At 51.5% G+C, this 17,007-nt stretch overlaps 3 protein-coding genes across 7 annotated transcripts in view; 1 reads left to right on the top strand and 2 right to left on the bottom strand.

The window, feature by feature from the left end:
• gjz1 (gap junction protein zeta 1) overlaps positions 1-890 on the bottom strand; it is a 2,792-nt gene extending 1,902 nt beyond the window's left edge. The window contains exons 1-2 of the mRNA XM_076034513.1: positions 790-890; positions 1-90 (exon numbers count right to left, since the gene is read on the bottom strand). The exon at positions 1-90 is cut by the window's left edge and continues 1,902 nt beyond it. Of these exons, the coding sequence (XP_075890628.1) occupies positions 1-78 (78 nt within the window). The 5' untranslated portion in view covers positions 79-90; positions 790-890. The remainder of the gene's footprint in view (positions 91-789) is intronic.
• Positions 891-953: 63 nt separating this feature from the next.
• znf668 (zinc finger protein 668) lies at positions 954-5,026 on the bottom strand. Its single transcript, XM_076034510.1, has 2 exons — positions 4,888-5,026; positions 954-4,264 (listed from the first exon to the last, which is right to left on the bottom strand). Exon 2 carries the CDS (start codon positions 4,254-4,256, stop codon positions 2,181-2,183), a length of 2,076 nt encoding a protein of 691 aa, XP_075890625.1. The 5' UTR covers positions 4,257-4,264; positions 4,888-5,026; the 3' UTR covers positions 954-2,180.
• Positions 4,532-16,832, top strand: znf646 (zinc finger protein 646). 5 transcript variants are annotated; one of them, XM_076034508.1, is made up of 4 exons: positions 4,532-4,660; positions 6,699-9,531; positions 9,652-10,716; positions 13,142-16,832. In XM_076034508.1, exons 2-4 carry the CDS (start codon positions 6,896-6,898, stop codon positions 13,983-13,985), a joined length of 4,545 nt encoding a protein of 1,514 aa, XP_075890623.1. In that variant the 5' UTR covers positions 4,532-4,660; positions 6,699-6,895; the 3' UTR covers positions 13,986-16,832. The 5 variants fall into 5 exon arrangements, with proteins under 5 accessions (XP_075890623.1, XP_075890624.1, XP_075890620.1 ...); XM_076034509.1 differs by having other exon boundaries at positions 4,582-4,669; XM_076034505.1 differs by lacking the exon at positions 4,532-4,660 and adding an exon at positions 4,901-5,040.
• Positions 16,833-17,007: the final 175 nt, after the last annotated feature.

Below are 17,007 nucleotides of genomic sequence, written 5' to 3'. Positions count from 1 at the left end.
GGAGCGGAACTTGTAGGTGGTGGTGGATTCCACTGCTGTCCGCAGGATGGGGATGAGGCCAGTGACTAAGGCGGCCATCTTCAGTCCTGGCTTTTGTTGAAAAAAAATCAACATTATGAAAGGGTAAAAATTCTAACCATAGCTTCTTAGGTGTAATTACATATTTATAAAGATCACAATGTGTGTGTGTGTGTGTGTGTGTGCTTAGTTGCATCTGTTAGCTTTATAAAAATTCTTAATTGTATCCTCTCTTAACACATTCATTACTAAATGTTTCACAATAAAGACTATTACTAATCAATCAACCATGGTTATTCAATTGACAGTCCCTATATTTTGCCAGCGGCTTGAGCGATGGCTCAGATACTAGTACTGATATAATGTATTTTCAAGAAGTGCTTAACTGTTTTAATAATTAAAACTAATGACACAAGGTTACTCAATTTGCTGTCCGGTGATTTTGAGAAACACAGTAGTTGCACTTTACTTAATATTTTAAAGAAACAAATTGCTACAAGCAATCTATACTGTAAAAAGATAATGTTTGTGGAAAATATAAATTATTGTAGTCTTTTAAAATTGGGGCTACACTTATCAACTTGAACATTTAAGTAACCAAGGTAACATCTAGCCTTTAAACATATATGAGCACTTAGTTCTCTGAGACAACTGCTAATTTGGTCTTTTTCTATATCAAACTAAAACCCAACAGGCCTGTTCAGGCAGATGTGGTGCTTCTAAATGCACTTGAGGATAAATAGGATAGAGAGAGCAGATAAGAGGGCTTACCTTTAGGAGAAGCAACCAGCTAATGGATTAGTGCAGCTCTCACTCGGCACTCAGTCTGTAATATGTGCAAGACGTGTCATCAAAATGTGTTAGTTTGTCACCAGGCGATGTGCTGACTGACTTTGCCTCACATTTCACTCTCTTGGCAAAAAAAAAAGAAAAAATTGCAGCTCACATACTGTTTGTTTATTGGTATAAAAATTTGTCTCTTAGGATTTCATACTTTGGAATGCCACAGACTTTGTATTTTGGAAAATTTACAAAAAATAACCATCAGAGATACACAGTAACAATAATTTTAAAATGCTTGTTTTGTCAAAAGGTACATTCAAGAGGGGTGATAAAAAAAAAAAAAAAAAAGTAAAAATGTAGCTTTTCCACCTTGAAAAAATTGTTTGAAATTCACTTTTGTGATCCTTTGACTTGGGGCAGCTGTGGCTCATTTGGAAGAGGGGGCCGACCCTGATATAAGGGTCGACGGCTCCAGTCCCGGGTCCGACTGTCATGAGAGTCCACTGACAGCGGGTGGTCTCAGCCCGCCTGCAATCGAAGCGTGAATCAATTCTTTGCGGTGAGGACGCACATTACACACAAGCCACTTCAACTGAATTGATGCAGACAGCGCTGCTCCAAATACTGCCAAAAAGCAAAACGCTGCAATGCTTTTTTTCTTTTTGGTTGCAACAGACACAACAAGTCTGTTCAGTAGCCTAAACACAGCGATAGATGCTGTAGATCAATCAATCTGGACAGAGGAGGAGGTACAATGTCTTGATGGTATTTGGGCTGAAGATCATGTTACTCAAACACACACAAGAAAACCAAAATGTACAAACTGTTTAGCAAGCAAATAAAAAAGGTCTTTTAAAGTTCTGTTGGGCTGTAGGGGAAAAAAAGCCTTTCACAGCAGCATGTCAAAGTGTAAACCAGATAAGCATGACCAACACTAATGCCCACCCACACTGCTGATATACAATTACTGATTGTACGGGTTGGTCGACGGCATGTGATTGTCACCAATCACAAACCTGCTCGCAAGCCCACAGCATTGGGTTGGAGGGTCGTATTAAGAGCTGTTCTCTTTAGTCCAACATGCCACATGGACATGTGTAACAGTGTAACAAAGGATTCCCTGAATCGGAACAACACCAAACAAGATTTTACACACAAAGTACAGCACTTTTTCGCAATTACATTCTTTAAAAAATTGAATAGAATTTATGACAGAGGAAAGCGCTTATGACTGGCTTGAAGGAAACAAATAGACACACTGACGAACATCTTTTTGGAAACAAAACAAAAATAAAAACACTGTCCACAAAAACGAGACCCATCACCCAGAACAACATAAGGCCACCGACCCAGCGTCTACAACAGTGCGGAGGAGAAGCCTAAAGTTCCTCCTCTTTGATCAAGTAGTCCGGTAGAGTCGTCTGAAACGCAGTGACGGGTACGGTCACCGGGACGATCAGGGATAGGGTGCTGGGCTCCACCGTGGAGGAGGGCACCTCGCCGGGCGGAGGAGGAGGAGGAGGAGGAGGTGGCGAGGGGAGAGGGTCCGTATGAATAATGTTTACGTCGGTGAGGTGCGAGTCATCGGCGGCGGTGGCGGCGGCAACGGCAGAGACATCGCCGTGGGTCCGCAAGTGCTTGCGAAGGTACGTGGCAAACAGGAAGACTTTTCCGCAGCGGCTGCAGCTGTACGGTTTGCTGGTGGAGTGGATCTTCTGGTGCTTGCGCAGTCCCGACTTGTTGAGGAAGCCTTTGCCGCAGCTGTCGCAGACGTGCGGCCTCGGCTTGGGCTCGGCCTGCTGCTTCTCCGAGGAGGAGGAGGAGCACGAGAAGCAGCATCCCGACGGCGCGCATTCCGCCTGGCAGGTTTGGCAGACGCGGGAGCCCAGCGGCACCACTTTGGCGACGGCTGGAGGGTCCGAGTCGACTGAGTGAAGACCTTCGTGGGCCTGAACTTCGTCCCAGCTGCCGAACGTGGCGTCGCAGCGAGTGCAGGAGAACTGAGGTAGAGTCGTGTGGGCAGTCAAGCCGGAAGCGGTCGCGGCCTCTGTCTCCTGCTGCTGCTCTTGTTGTTGTTTTTGCTGCTGCTGCTGCTGCTGCTGCTGCTGCTGCTCGGCGTGCTCGGCCAGGTGAGTCCTCTCGTGCTTGCGCAAGCTCGACGACACCACAAACGACTTCAGACACTCCTTGCACTTGAAGGGCCTCTCGCCGGAGTGCACGCGCTTGTGCTTGTTGAGGCTGGAGCGCTCGGCAAACGACTTGTCGCACTCAGTGCACGAGAACGGCCGCAGGCCCGTGTGCACCAGCATGTGGCGCCGCAGGTCCCACGAGGCCACGAAGGCCTTGTCGCAGCTCTGGCACTTGTACGGCCGCTCGCCCGAGTGGACGCGCTCGTGCACGGCCAGGTCGGCCGGCTGCCGAAACTTCTTGGAGCACTTGTCGCAGGGGTAGGGCTTGAAGCCCTGGTGAGCCCGCTGGTGGCGGCGGAAGCTGGAGGGGTCGGAGAACATCTTGCCGCACTGCGGGCAGAGGAAGGGCTTCTCCCCAGAGTGGGTGCGCAGGTGAGACTGGTAGGACGACAGCTGAGTGAAGCCCTTGCCGCACTGCTCGCACTGGTACGGCTTGCTCTGCGAGTGGATGCGCTGGTGGCAGGCGAGGGAGGAGGAGCGCGAGAAGGCCTTGCCGCAGTCCGAGCACAGGTAGGGCTTCTCCCCGGTGTGCGAGCGCTCGTGGTTCTTCAGGTCCTTCAGCTCCGTGTACGTCTTGCCGCACTCGTCACAGGCGTACGGCCGGTGGCCCTGGTGGTTCCTCCGGTGCTTGCGGAACACGGAGGGGTCAGCGAAGCTCTTGCCGCACTCGGCGCAGAAGTACGGCTTCTCGCCAGTGTGCGAGCGCATGTGCACCTTCAGCTTGGACAGGGTGGGGTAGCTTTTGGAGCACTGCCTGCAGGAGTACGGCCGCTCGCCGCTGTGCTGGGTCATGTGGATCCTCAGGCATATCGCTTGCATGAAGGCCTTGCCGCATTCCGTGCACACAAAGGGTTTCTCGCCGGTGTGCGAGCGGCTGTGGTTCCGCAACTCAGTGGGCGTCTTGTACGCTTTGTGGCAGTCGGGACACTGGAAGGGGCGCTGGGCAGAGTGGGTGCGCTCGTGTTTGGAGAGCTGAGCCTTGTTGGAGAAGGTCTTGGCGCACTGCGAGCACTGGTGCTGCGGCTGCTGGTGCTCTTTGGAGTGCGCTGACAGCCTGTGGCCGTGCAGGGCCGACTGGCTCCTGAAAGTTTCTGCGCAGGCCGAGCACTTGAAGGAAGGTTTGGATTTCGGGGGCCGGCCTCGGCCGCGTTTCTTCGTGGGCTGACTCCTCGCCGACTCCCCCTTTTGTTGGCTCTGGTTCTCCTCCTGCTCAGGCGGCGTGTACTGGTCTGCAAGAGGGGGGCTGCCAGGCTGAGGAGAGGCCATTGTTATGTCTGGAAAACACAATAATGAATAGCCTCTTTTATAATAATTGTGTAATGCTGTTTATTAAAAAAAAATAAAAATAAAAATAAAATAAAAACTTGCAATTTGGTTTTGAGGGCAGTGAAGTATTACACCCAAATGTGAATGGGTAGAGATTGTCCAGTGGTGCAGCTGCCGACGCTGAACATCCAACAACATGCACATATAGAGACACATCACAGCAGAAATATGTGGCGGGTGTGCGTTAATAAAAATGACAAAATGGCTGGCATTAGGACCACAGGGACAATAAGCTAACTGCTCGGGCGCCAGAGGAAGTGTTGCGATGCAGTGACGGGGACGGCGCTGCTGCGGTGTCAATGACGGATGTGTGTCCGGTCGGAGGCGAGGATCAGGGATCGCGAGTCAGTACGGTAGTAGGGCCGAGCTGATACCATATGTACAAGTCCATTTTCGCTAAGCGCACTCGCTCGCTAAATATCCCTCTAACTCAAAATGGCTGGCTTTAGGACCGCCGGCTGCACCGATTCACTCGACAGCGGCATCATGTCCGCGATTCTACGGGGTGGCTTTCGCTCACAATAGCTTGAATAAAATTACGGGGGGGGGGGGAACAAGCAACCAGTCTTACCTCAGCGGGAGCATAAATAGTTGGTCGATATTGATATAAATGATGTGGGTGTGCGAGTGCGTTTACAGTAAGGCGCGGAGATTGCTGTTGACTGGCTCCACAGGATGAGGGACGGCTCTAGGACCATGATGACGACAGCTCTGGGCAAGCCAAGTATGCGCGGAGTTAGTGCGTTTACTTGTTCAATAAACATAGCGAATGATTAAAAAATAATAATATTAATACTCACTCGAGTAGAGTAAAAGCCCTTTTGTACAAAGTGATGTGACCCATTAATAATACCGTGACATTGGAACTAAGGTGTTTTTACGTAACGGTTAGCTCGTTGCTGTCGCTAACCAAGTTAGCTGCCCAAGAGATGCTCGTACAGTCGGGAATCATCAGTTAATACAGTGGAATATGAACACTGACTGAAGTTTTCGTTAAGTGCCTCTTAGTTCTATTTTTGAAAAGTCTGACGTCCTGCCTGCTTTGAGATGTCAAAACTTTCGCCCGTGTAGGTTTGTCGTTCTAACAGGGAAGTATTTCTCTGTTGCACATTTCCTGTTTCCTAGCAACAACAGCAATGTGGGATAGAAGGGGATGGGAGGAAAAAAGACAATTGCCAAGAGGGGATTGCCCTTAACGCCAAAGCGTTTTAAAAAAAATAATAATAATAATGAATGAAAATATGAAATTGGCCGCATGCATTAAATGATTCCTGCTCCAGGTAGTTAACTTGAAGTTTTTACTGATGTTCCGAACCGGATCGCAAGACGACTTTTTTGCTTTTTGGTGCAATGTTTATTTAGCTAGCCGCAGTTGTGCTAGCTCGCTAGTCATTTCGCTAGCCCGCTGGTGTCGCGTTCGCTAACTGTCCGCTGACAAAAGCGCAAGTGTTAGATTCTGCGCGTTCTGATAAAATGAGGTGCACATATTGGCACTGTTATCACGAATAAATTTTGTCTGTGCATGTTCGCAGAGCGGCGGACACCGGAGTTGATTTCCCGGTGTGTTGCCAAAGCGAGTTTAGCTAACCTGCTTGTGCAGGTGTTCAGTAAAAAAACTTGCCATGCTTTGGATTACTCGTGCTGCCTTTTGTCCTTATCTGCTACTTGAACACACATTTTAAATAATAAACCCGTAATTGTGTTTACCGATTACGTATCTGCGTTGACGTGCCAAGTCGGACACGAATCAAATAGGAATGAATGCATAAACAAATGTCCTACAGTGACCCATTTTCAGATGTTCATTTTTCATATCAGACTCAAGCAAAGCAACCACACGCAGATACATTTCTAGAACAGTATGGGTTGCTGTTACTCATTAAAAAGTCTTAGTGTGATATGTGAGTCTTGACTGCGTTTTGTTTTTAATATTTACAAAAGTTTAAAGGTGACCAAAAAAATGATCTGCAGGTCTCAAAAGCACTGACTGTGCTTTGCTGTGGTTGTCATTAAATAGGACACATCACGAAGTATCAGTGCCCTTTTGTGACATCACAAAATAATTAATTTCTAAAAAGTGGAAAATAAATAAAACCACATTAAGGAGGAACAATTGTCGTTTCCACGGAATATATTGATAGTTATTCATTTGAAAAATGGTGTAGTTTTGCATAGTACCTTTTAATTTTACGGTAGTCCTTTGTAAAGATGAGGTTAGGACTGTTTATAATAAACTAGCTCAGTGAAATAAACCTTGTCTTTTCATCAATATGTGTGCTAGAATTCTAGGATTTTTCTTTTGCTCAAATGGCCTGATGATTGCTTTAAATTGATTATTGAACACTGCACAGCTCTAACTAGAGTCTCCTCTGTCTTCAACAGCTCAACTTTCCCGCCTGTACTCAACACAAACTGCACCTTAACCTGTTTGGATCAGGTTGGCAACATCCTCTCCCATGTCACCTTCCAGACCTGCTGCCCGTCTTCATTTTATAAGGGTGGAAAAAGTCATCAGATGTGTTTCCCGCCTTCACATCCACCCGTTCTGTGTCCTGCCTGCTTAACAACATCATCGCGTGATGGCAGCGCAAGACTCTGTCAGGACTACAGGCTTCCCTTGCAAACAGTGTGGCATGGTTTGTCCCAACATGCCCAGCCTCCTGGAGCACATGGACGCTCACCTCGAGCAAGAGGAGGAACGGAAATTTAAATGCGACGTATGTGGCCGCGGTTACCGGCACGCCGGTAGCCTGGCCAACCACAAAAAGACTCACGAGGTCGGTTCTTTTCAGTGCAACGTATGCGGCAAAGAGCACTCCAACGCTCTGGCCCTGAAGAGTCACCTTCGGATTCACACCTCTCAGAAGAAACATTCCTGCGCCGAGTGTGGCAAAGCTTTTCGCCTGGCGACACAGCTGGCCACGCACGAGAAGGCTCACTTCGCCAAGTGGGAGAAGGATCAGACCTTCAGGAAGGTCGACGCCGATAGTCCCGCACAGGAAGTCGAACACGGTCGCCTGGAAGCCTTCGGCGAGCAGCCGGCCGCTCTCGGCAGCCCGGCGGAGGAGAGCGTGGAGGCCGCGCAGCTGGAGAACTCAGTGGACGCGGCTGACCGGCCGTACAGGTGCGATTTATGTGATAAGTCCTACATCCACCATCGCAGCTTGACCAATCACAAAAAGACCCACCAAGTGGGAATGTTCGAGTGCACCGTTTGCTACAAGCTGTTCAACAACATGTCGGCCCTCTACAACCACCAGAGGACTCACAAGGCCAAAGGTGACGTCAGTATGGCGCCGGGCTCACACGCTGCCGCCGCACCTGTGGGACATTTCTCACCTCAGACTCGGGACGTTCGAGTCAACTTCTGCCACCTGTGTCAGGTTCTGTTCCCCACCGACGCCGAGTTCCAGGAGCACATCCACATGCACAACTCCTCCTCGTCCCTGTCGTTTGGACTCCAGGACGGTTTGTCGGAAAACCACCACCTTGCCTACGACGACGGCGGCGGCATGGCCTCGCCCGAGCAGCCCGACTTCTACGCGTCTCCAATAAACGACGTCCCCTCGGTGTCGTCGGTCGACAGCTACACGGGCTTTGACCTCCCGGATCAGCCCATCAGAGGCAGCAGCTTGTTCTCCGACTGCCCTGATAGTCTGCCACCGCCTTGCAACAGCACTCAGGGAGAGCCGTCTGTCCTGGACCCGGGTGTCTCGGACCCGGGTGCCCTCGTCCCCGCCCCCCATCGCCACCACCCGCTACCCCACGCGGCCACCAGCAACGACGACGTCGACGACGAGCGTCCGTTCAGGTGCCAGATCTGCGGCAAGAGCTACCGCCACTCTGGGAGCCTCATCAACCACAAGCGCTCGCACCAGGTGGGCATCTACCAGTGCTCCGTCTGCAGGAAGAGCTACCCCCACCTGGCGGCGCTCAAGAGCCACCTCCGCCTGCACCGCGCCCAGCCGTCGGCGTTCGGCCTCGTGGCCGAGGGGGACTGGCTCTCGCCGGAGCCGCAGACCCTGGACAGCCAGCAGGGCGGCTGCTCCTCCCGGCCCGGCGGCATGGAGGCGGGCAGCCCCCGGTCCGGGTTCGGCCCGGAGCAGGAGAACGGGACGGGGTACGGCAACGGGACCTCGTACGACGAGCGCTACCACCACAACCACCACCACCACCAACACGTGTTCTCCCCCGACGTGCCAGTGGATCTACCTCAGCACGACCCCCCCATGCAGAGGCACATGTGCGCCGACTGCGGCGAGACCTTCCAAGACATCGCAGGGATCAAGTCTCACAGCTGCCCGCTGCTGCTGCTGCAGCATCACGACGGCTACGACGGCAGCGCCGACTTCGGGGGCGCCGACACGGCGAGCGACGTGGACTTCTGCGGCCTGAACGGCCACGGCGACCGGACCTACTTCCAGCAGAGCTTCCACGACGGCGTGGGCGGAGACCAGTTGAACGGCGGCCCGCTGGAGGACGACGGCAGCGGCGGAGCAGACGAGGAGGAGGACGAGGACGAGGACGGAGATCTGTACCAGTGCTCCATCTGCGGGAACAGCTACACCAACATGCGGGCCCTCAGGAGCCACCTGCGGGGCCACACGCAGTCCCAGAGCACCCCGGCCAGCTCGGGACCCTCCTCCATGTCCTCGCATGCCGACCTGAGAGACGACGAGTTCGGAGAGATGATCATCTGCAGCACGTGCGGGGAAAGTTTCTCCAGCAGGCAGGATTTGGTGGCTCACCAGCTCCTGCACAGCCAGGAGCAGCAGCAGCAGCAGCAGCAGCAGGCGGACGACTCGGGCTCCCTCGGGTTCAACTCCTCGCCGATGAAGAGCAGCCCCGCCGGGCCAGGGGTCCAGGAGGAGCCGCAGAGCATCATCTGCGGCGGCTGCGGCATCTTCTGCAGCAGCTACCACCACCTGGAGAACCACGGCTGCAGCGGGGCCGTGAAGGACGAGGCGAAGCTGGAAGAGGAGGGAAACGACGCCGCCCTGCAGGAAGAGGCCGGCCGGGTCAGAGAGACGGACGGCGGTGAGCAGCGTCAGTTCAGGTGCGAGCAGTGCGGCCGCTCCTACAGACACGCCGGGTCGCTGCTCAACCACAAGAAGTCCCACAAGACGGGCGTCTTCAAATGCCTCGTTTGCCAGAAGCGCTTCTACAACCTGCTGGCCCTCAAGAACCACCAGAGGTCCCATTTCGACGTGAAAAGGTTCGTGCAGATGTTCTTTTCTGTTGTTTCAGACGAGGTAACAGAAAGATGCTTAAGATCCTCGTAGCAGGTTAGCTTAGTGACTGAACTGAGTCTGTCTGTCTGTCTGTCTCCTCCCAGGCACACGTGTCCTGAGTGTGGGAAAGCCTTCAAGATCCAGAAGCAGCTCTTGAACCACCTGAGGAGGCACAAGGAGAACCAGGCCAAAATCCAGGAGCTCAACACTCAGATCCAGGCCCTGATGCAGATGAACGGCACCAGGCTGGACGCGGAGGTGGAGCCCTCCACTCCCAACGGCAGCCAGGACTTGAAGCTGTCTCGACGCTGCACGCAGCAGCAGCAGCAGCAGCAGCGGCGGCGGCAACGTGGCCTCAAGGTGGAGGAGACGGAGTGCGAGGCCGACCAGCGGCCGTTCTCCTGCGACCAGTGCGGCCGCACGTACCGCCACGCCGGCAGCCTGGTCAACCACAGGAACTCGCACAAGACGGGCGAGTACTGTTGCTCCGTCTGCAGCAACACCTACTCCAACCAGCTGGCCATGAAGAACCACCTGCGCACCCACTTCGCCAACAAGAAGCACTCGTGCCCAAAGTGCGGCAAAGGCTTCCGGGGCAGGAAGCAGCTGCTGGCGCACGACTGCGCCCCCCTCAGGAAGAGCCGGGCCGCCGGCAGGAGGCTCCTCAAGTCCCGAGCCTTCAGGTGCAGGAGGTGCAAGCAGGCGTTCCCCTCCGCCGAGCAGCTGGCGGCCCACGCCTGCGGCGAGCCCCCCGGCGGCGGCCAGGCGGGGCCGGAGGAGGAGCGGCCGTTCAAGTGCAACCTCTGCAGCCGCAGCTACCGGCACGCCGGCTCGCTGCTCAACCACAAGAACACCCACAAGACGGGCCACTTCAGCTGCACCTTCTGCTCCAAGCCCTTCACCAACCCCATGGCGCTGCGCAACCACACGCGCATCCACACGCAGCAGAAGAAGTACGTGTGCCTGACGTGCGGCAAGGCCTTCCGCCTGGCCAGCATCCTGCACAACCACCAGCGGGTCCACAGCCGGCCGCCCGCCCACCTCGCCTGCCCCGCCTGCGGCAAGAGCTTCCAGGGCCGCTCGGGCCTCAAGAGGCACCGCTGCCTCCGGGGCCGCGGCTCCGGCCGAGGCGGCGAGCAGCGCGGCCACAGGGGAGAGAAGTGCTTCACGTGAGTTTTTTGTTTCTCTCACTGCGGCCGTTCTGAAATTCTGTCGCTACATATCTTTCTTTTTCTTTTTTTTCAATTAATCTAACGGTTAATTTACGACTACCTAAACGATCATTTTTGTGATTATCATTTATCGTTATTGGATCGATATACATGCTAATTTATGTCTCAATGAAAAAAAACGTACTTGTGTTGCATTCAACATTTCAACACGTCTTTATTGTTCTGTCCATGTAAACCGTGTTCTCAATACAGTTGAGAACACGTCTAATGCCCCTTGAATATCTTGCACATATTTGCAAACACAATAAAGAAAACTATTGTGCAACACAAATCTATCCCTGTGTGTGTGCGTGCGCTTGCGTGTGCTTGGTTTGTTTTTTTTTGTTTGTTGTTGTTGTTGTTTTTTCACTTTCGACCCGACTGGAATGATTTGACAGTGAAAGTAACGTTTCGCACTGAGCAACTGCTGAGGTGTGTGCTGAAACAGACACCCCATGCACCGCCAGCTGCAGGGCAGCGAGGAGGTGGAGGAGTCGGGAGGGGGTTGGGCACATGCTCCGATGCGTCCATGTACATTTTTTCGTGTCGACGTAATCGAGCCCCAAAGTTGTGTTGCTTTTTCAGAGCCGAGCTCTCAGTGTTTGTGCTCGTCAGCTCACAGAAACGGCTTCTTCTTTTTTTTCAGCACAAATTTTTCAATAGCAACTGTCCCATTAAGTGCACAGCTGAGAGGAATTGAAATTCTTCTCGTGAGGTGAACAGTGAACAGTCCGCTGTGTGGCTACAGCCCTGGTGTTGTCCTGCTGCTGGGGTTTTTCTATTGGTTTGAAAAGCAGAGAGGCAGCTTCAGCTTCAGCAAAACAAGTCACGAGAGAAAGAATGAGATGAATGAAACTCCTCTTGGCAGCCGCAGCGCGGCGTCGGGCTGCCGCGGCCAATCGCGTCTCCTTTGCCGCCCGGCGCTGAGAGAAACAAAGTGAAGTGGACTTGTAGACGTCACAGTCAGAACTGCTGCTGATCAACACCACAGGGTTCAGTGGCGCTGACGGAGCCGACCGGAGTGAATCTCCTCACAGTGTCGGAAAGGTTCCCAAACTTTAGTGTACAAATGAAGCGCTGGGCGGCCAGGAAAACCCTGATCAATAGGATCTTCCTCAGCGTTCCTATTAGGGATGCAAATTATTGATTCATTCATTAATAATCAATCGATTAACGATTAATTGATAAGCAGCGATTTTTCCTGAGAACCTAAATTTCACTCTGAGAAATGTGTAAGGAACACATTATTTAACCCTTAAATAATGTTGAGGGTCCAATGTGAGCCATTTTTACATTAGAGAATTTACATTTAATAAAAAAAGTTGTTTAAAATCAACTTGTTGACCATCACAGTATCTACAGGTGAATTGCTCTTTCCTGCCACTACACTGTTATAATGATATTAACCACCCGTGTAAAAGATGTTCATTTAATTGCGACTAATTCAATTTGATTGATTCAATTATTAATAGACAATCCATAATTGATTGTAAACATCCCTGGTTCCTACATTTAATAAGAACCCAGTTAATTAGTAGAATAAATGTTGTGTAGGTGACCAGGTGTCCAGTCAAACATTTCCCGTAGCTGCTTGTCCTGCAGTAAACTCCAGGTATTGCAGGACTCTCGTCGACAGGTCGCCACTTTATTGCAGGGTTACACAAAAATGCAAACAAGCAGTCACACTAGTTTACACCTACATGCAACTGAGAGCCACCAGTTAACCTTAAAGTGCATGTTGTTGGGATGTGGGAGGAAGCTGGAATACCCAGCGCTGGCACCCCCCCCCCCCAACTTTCATCCCCCCCCTCTCAGACCACATTGTTTTTGTCCTCCTCAAACACATGGAAGGTCCAAAGGAGTCTGTTTAAAAAGAAAGGATCAAAATAGAGGCTGTAAACAGAGGGCTAAACGCTGTTTTCTAGATGTGGGAGTTTTTTGGGGGTGATGAGATGAGTCTTCCAGGGCTAATCCACTGGATTGAGGGACTCCTCATGCCCCCCCCCGCCCCCCCCTCCAAAAGTCCTTCCATCCATCCATCCACTTTCAATACCCACTCTTGCCTGCACTCAGGTGATGGGGCTCTGCTGGAGTCTATCCCAGCTGTCATTGGGCGAAGGCAGGCTGACACCCTGGACAAGTCGCCAGTTCATCGCAGGGCAAATCCCTGTCATGTGCCGAAGGATGCAAAATGTGTCCTCCGCATTTGACCCGTGCCCTGAGTGAGCGGTCCGGAGAACCCAGAGAGAACCCACGCAGGCGCAGGGAGAACACGCAAACTCCACACAGAACGGTCCAGAATAGAACCAGCGACCTTCTTGCTGTGAGTTGGCAGCACTAACCACTGCATTTCTGCCACCCCCCCCCCCCCCTCCCACCGCAGGTGCGACCTGTGCGGCCGCTCCTACCGCCACGCCGGCTCCCTGCTCAACCACAAGAAGAGCCACTCGGAGAGCCTGCACCAGTGCGCCCTGTGCCTCCAGACCTTCCCCGACCCCGTCACCCTGCAGATGCACTCCGGCATGACGCGCCACTGCTGCCCCGAGTGCGGCAAGACCTTCTGCCTGGTGGCGCACCTGCAGAGCCACATGGACGTGCACGCCAGAGAGCGCTTGGCCACCGGCGGCTACCAGGAGGCCCACAGCGGAGCTCCGGACCCCTACCAGCACCAGCACGGCGGGGACGCCGCCATCTGCTGGGACTCCGACATGGGTCTAACGGCGGGGGTGGACGACGTCCACGAGCCGCCGCCGCTGTCCCACCTGCCCGACGGCTTCCCCGACCTGCAGGGCGGCGCCAGCGAGGAGAAGAGCCACGTGTGCGAGCACTGCGGCCGCACCTACCGCCACGCCGGCTCGCTGCTCAACCACAAGTACAGCCACCGGACGGGCTCATTCTCGTGCGCCGTGTGCCAGAAGGAGTTCACCAACCTGATGGCGCTGAGGAACCACCGGCGCATCCACACCGAGCCCAAGCGCTACCAGTGCCAGGACTGCGGCAAGGCCTTCCGCGTGTCCACGCAGCTCATCTGCCACCGCCGCATCCACACCAAGGAGAAGCCCTTCGGCTGCCCACTGTGCAGCAAGAGCTTCTCCAGCAAGTCCAACCTGCGCCACCACCAGAAGATGCACGCGGGGGGAGGGGCGGCGGCAGAGGCCTACGACCCGGCATTCTGCGCCGACGCCGACTCCTTCATGGACGACCTGGACATGGACGCTTTCCTTTGAGATGTGCGAAAAGCAGCAACACAAGCGAGACGCCAAGGTGGTTTGTTGGTTTTTGATTTTTAATTTGTTTTTTTTTTGGTTTTATTGCCCCCGCCCGCCCCCGCCTCTCCCTCTATCAGTAATTGTAAGATAGTATTTTTTCAGGAAGTGCTCCTTGGTCCTGACAGAAGCTCCTATGAAAACATGCACATTTCATTCTGGACTTCTGGTCCTACCTCCTCCACAACTTGACGTTGATGCCACTGAAAGTGTCCCAGAGGGATTTATCACTCAGCTTGTTATTACTATTATTATGAGGTGTTTTTGTTCTTTCCCTCCATACGTGAAGAAGATGATGAACGGAAGAAGTTGCTGCGTTCACCTCAGCCGCAAGTCCAGCAGCGCAAGTGACTGTAACGGTTGAGAAGCTGCGACGGCTCGGCGATCTCTCCCGTCTTGTTACTATAATTGTGTTCAGTGCCTCTGTAAACCTCCCTGGGAAACAACACACACAAACAATATCTATTTCTGAATTCCTCTTTGTTTGCTTTGCTACCAGTGTAGAGCAGAAATCGTCAAATACCTCTGAGTGTGTCACATGTTTTAGGAGGAGGAGAGTAAAAACCCTGTACGGCTAATAATAACCACACCAAGTGATACTGTATGCCAAAATGGATGTATTTATTAATTTATTCCTGTTATATTGTGTTGCTATTTTATTAGGAGAACATTTTTAATGAATGTTAAAAAGGAAAAAAAGAAAGAAAAAAGTCTGTCTTCTTTAATCTCATGTAGCCTTTAACGGAGCGGAACCGTCGTCTTTGTTGTGGGTTTGAAAGCGGACAGACGGAGGGACGAGCAGCAGCAGCGGCAGCACTCGGGGGGGGAGAAGCCTTGTGAAGGTCCACACCTGACGTGTCCAACACTGCAGGTGGCCTGGGTTCAGAACTAACTGGGCTTCCCCCGTTGCTCTCGTCGCCTCGGCCCTCTGAGACTCAGCCTCAGTTTGGTGGCAGCGCCAGTGCCTCTAGTGTCAGTCCACTGTAGCAGCAGTTCAATGTGAAGAAACTAAACCTCCCGTCACTGGCAGTCGCAGCGTCCAGCTCGCACTCTCTTCTCCAAACCTCAGTGTTTCCTTCACCCCTCTCTCTCTCTCTCTTCTCTCCCTCTCTCCCTCTCCCTCTCTCTCTCTCTCTTCTCTCTCTCTCTCCCTCTCGCTCTCTCTCTTCTCTCCCTCTCTCTCTCTCTCTCTCTTCTCTCCCTCTCGCTCTCTCTCTTCTCTCTCTCTCTCTCTCTCTTCTCTCTCTCTCGCTCTCGCTCCCTCTCTCTCTCTCTCTCTCTCTTCTCTCCCTCTCGCTCTCTCTCTCTCTCTCTCTCTCTCCCTCTCGCTCTCTGATGATTGTGAATCGCAGGGTGGTATTTTTGTTTGATCTGACAAGAATGTGGTCAGAAAGCCTCGTTTCTGCAAAGCACAAAGTATTATTCCAGTCATCACAGACTTCCACAGGGACAAACCAGTTTCACGTTCATGGACCAGTCAGCTTTGACTCAAAATGTGCAATTATTGCCTCTCTGTTTTTTTGTTTTTGTTTGTGTTTTTATTTTGCCATCTTGTGTAACGTGCCTGTTGTCTTCTAAAGTTGACACACAGACTTTTTTTTGGAGGACAGGCTTTGACTTGTTTCAATCAAAATGTCATGTTCCACGTCCGCGGCATTTCACTGTATGTATGTGTGTGTGTGTGTGTGTGGCACTGGTGGGAGTATGAAATACCTCATGGACGGCCCGGCCTCGCTCGCTCCCGGACGCCTGGCGTGGAGAGAGAGTACACTGTCGTCGTAGGAACTGCGATTACTTGTAAATTGTGACACTTGAGATGAATCCTTAGGACTAACTGTGTAGGCTCCTGGTGGTGTTTCTCAGATAGCATGGTCATTTCTCTGCAGTTTGTTGATTTCAGAGTTCTATTTGCACATTTGTTGTTGGAACCTGTAGCTGATTATAAAGAAAATGCAACTGGACTGTTGTGTTTTTGCAGGGGAGGGTCGCGCTGGGGCACCTGGCTGGTCAGACTTCACCTCAGCTCCTTTAGACCTGATATTTAAGCAATATGCTCAAATGGTTCATGTCGGATCATTTGTTCTTGGTGGCCAGTTTAAGGACGCAAACCCCACTTTTATCCATTAAAGGTCCCATATTATGATACATATATGTTTATGTGGAAAGTTGCATATGGAAAGTTACCCTCCAAAAAAAACAGCATATTTTTAACGTTCTGGAAAAACACGAAAAGAAAAACTTTAGCTTCCTGTTTAAACTGGTGTTCTGTTGGACCTCCCACGTGTTTGGAATAACAAAGCGGCAGTGAGTTCACAGAGGCTGCAGTGAGCTGCTGCTGCGGTTGTTGTCTGGAAGATACAAGTGCCCTCGTTGACATCACAAAGGGCTGTTTCCATTACCAAGTGTTATAGACTATGACGTATCATTTATGATTCAGAATAAGGAGCAAGCAGCAGGAGGATAGTCCTCAGGAGTTCTGAGGATTCCAGTCAAAGTAACTGTAAACTGCATAATATGGGACCTTTAAACTGTAATATGAAACCTGCCATTGGTTATTTTTCACATTTGAAATATTCTTTTGTTGCAGTGATTTAAAATGCATAACTTTCCACAATGTTCATCTTTGTGATTATCACAAATGTTATTATTAATACAATTTGGCTCTTAACTCATCTGCTTTATGTTTGGTTTGTGTCTAAATTTCAGCTCTTAGGATGGGAATCGAGTCTGGTCACTGTAGTTCTCTCAGAGACTGTTGCTTCAGAACCAGGTTGGATGTTGTATAATAAAAAAAAAGCATATTCCACACATTCTGATGTACTGATTTTCAATGCTACATATTGAATTCATTTATATAACCTTTTGTCAATGGGAAGTGTAGATTTTTACTTCTTCATTAGGAACTAGTTTAGTCATTAAAGTGTTCAAGGGACTGAGTCTGCCATGGCCAGCTGACACCTCCTGACACCCTCACCGAAATGAC

Source organism: Nelusetta ayraudi, unplaced genomic scaffold (genome assembly GCF_046127955.1).
Source record: "Nelusetta ayraudi isolate G7.1 ecotype Tasmania unplaced genomic scaffold, CSIRO-AGI_Nayr_v1 ptg000042l, whole genome shotgun sequence".
Lineage (NCBI taxonomy): Eukaryota > Metazoa > Chordata > Actinopteri > Tetraodontiformes > Monacanthidae > Nelusetta > Nelusetta ayraudi.
The sequence above is the reverse complement of the archived record's forward strand: the minus strand, read 5'-3'. Positions and strand labels throughout refer to the sequence as shown.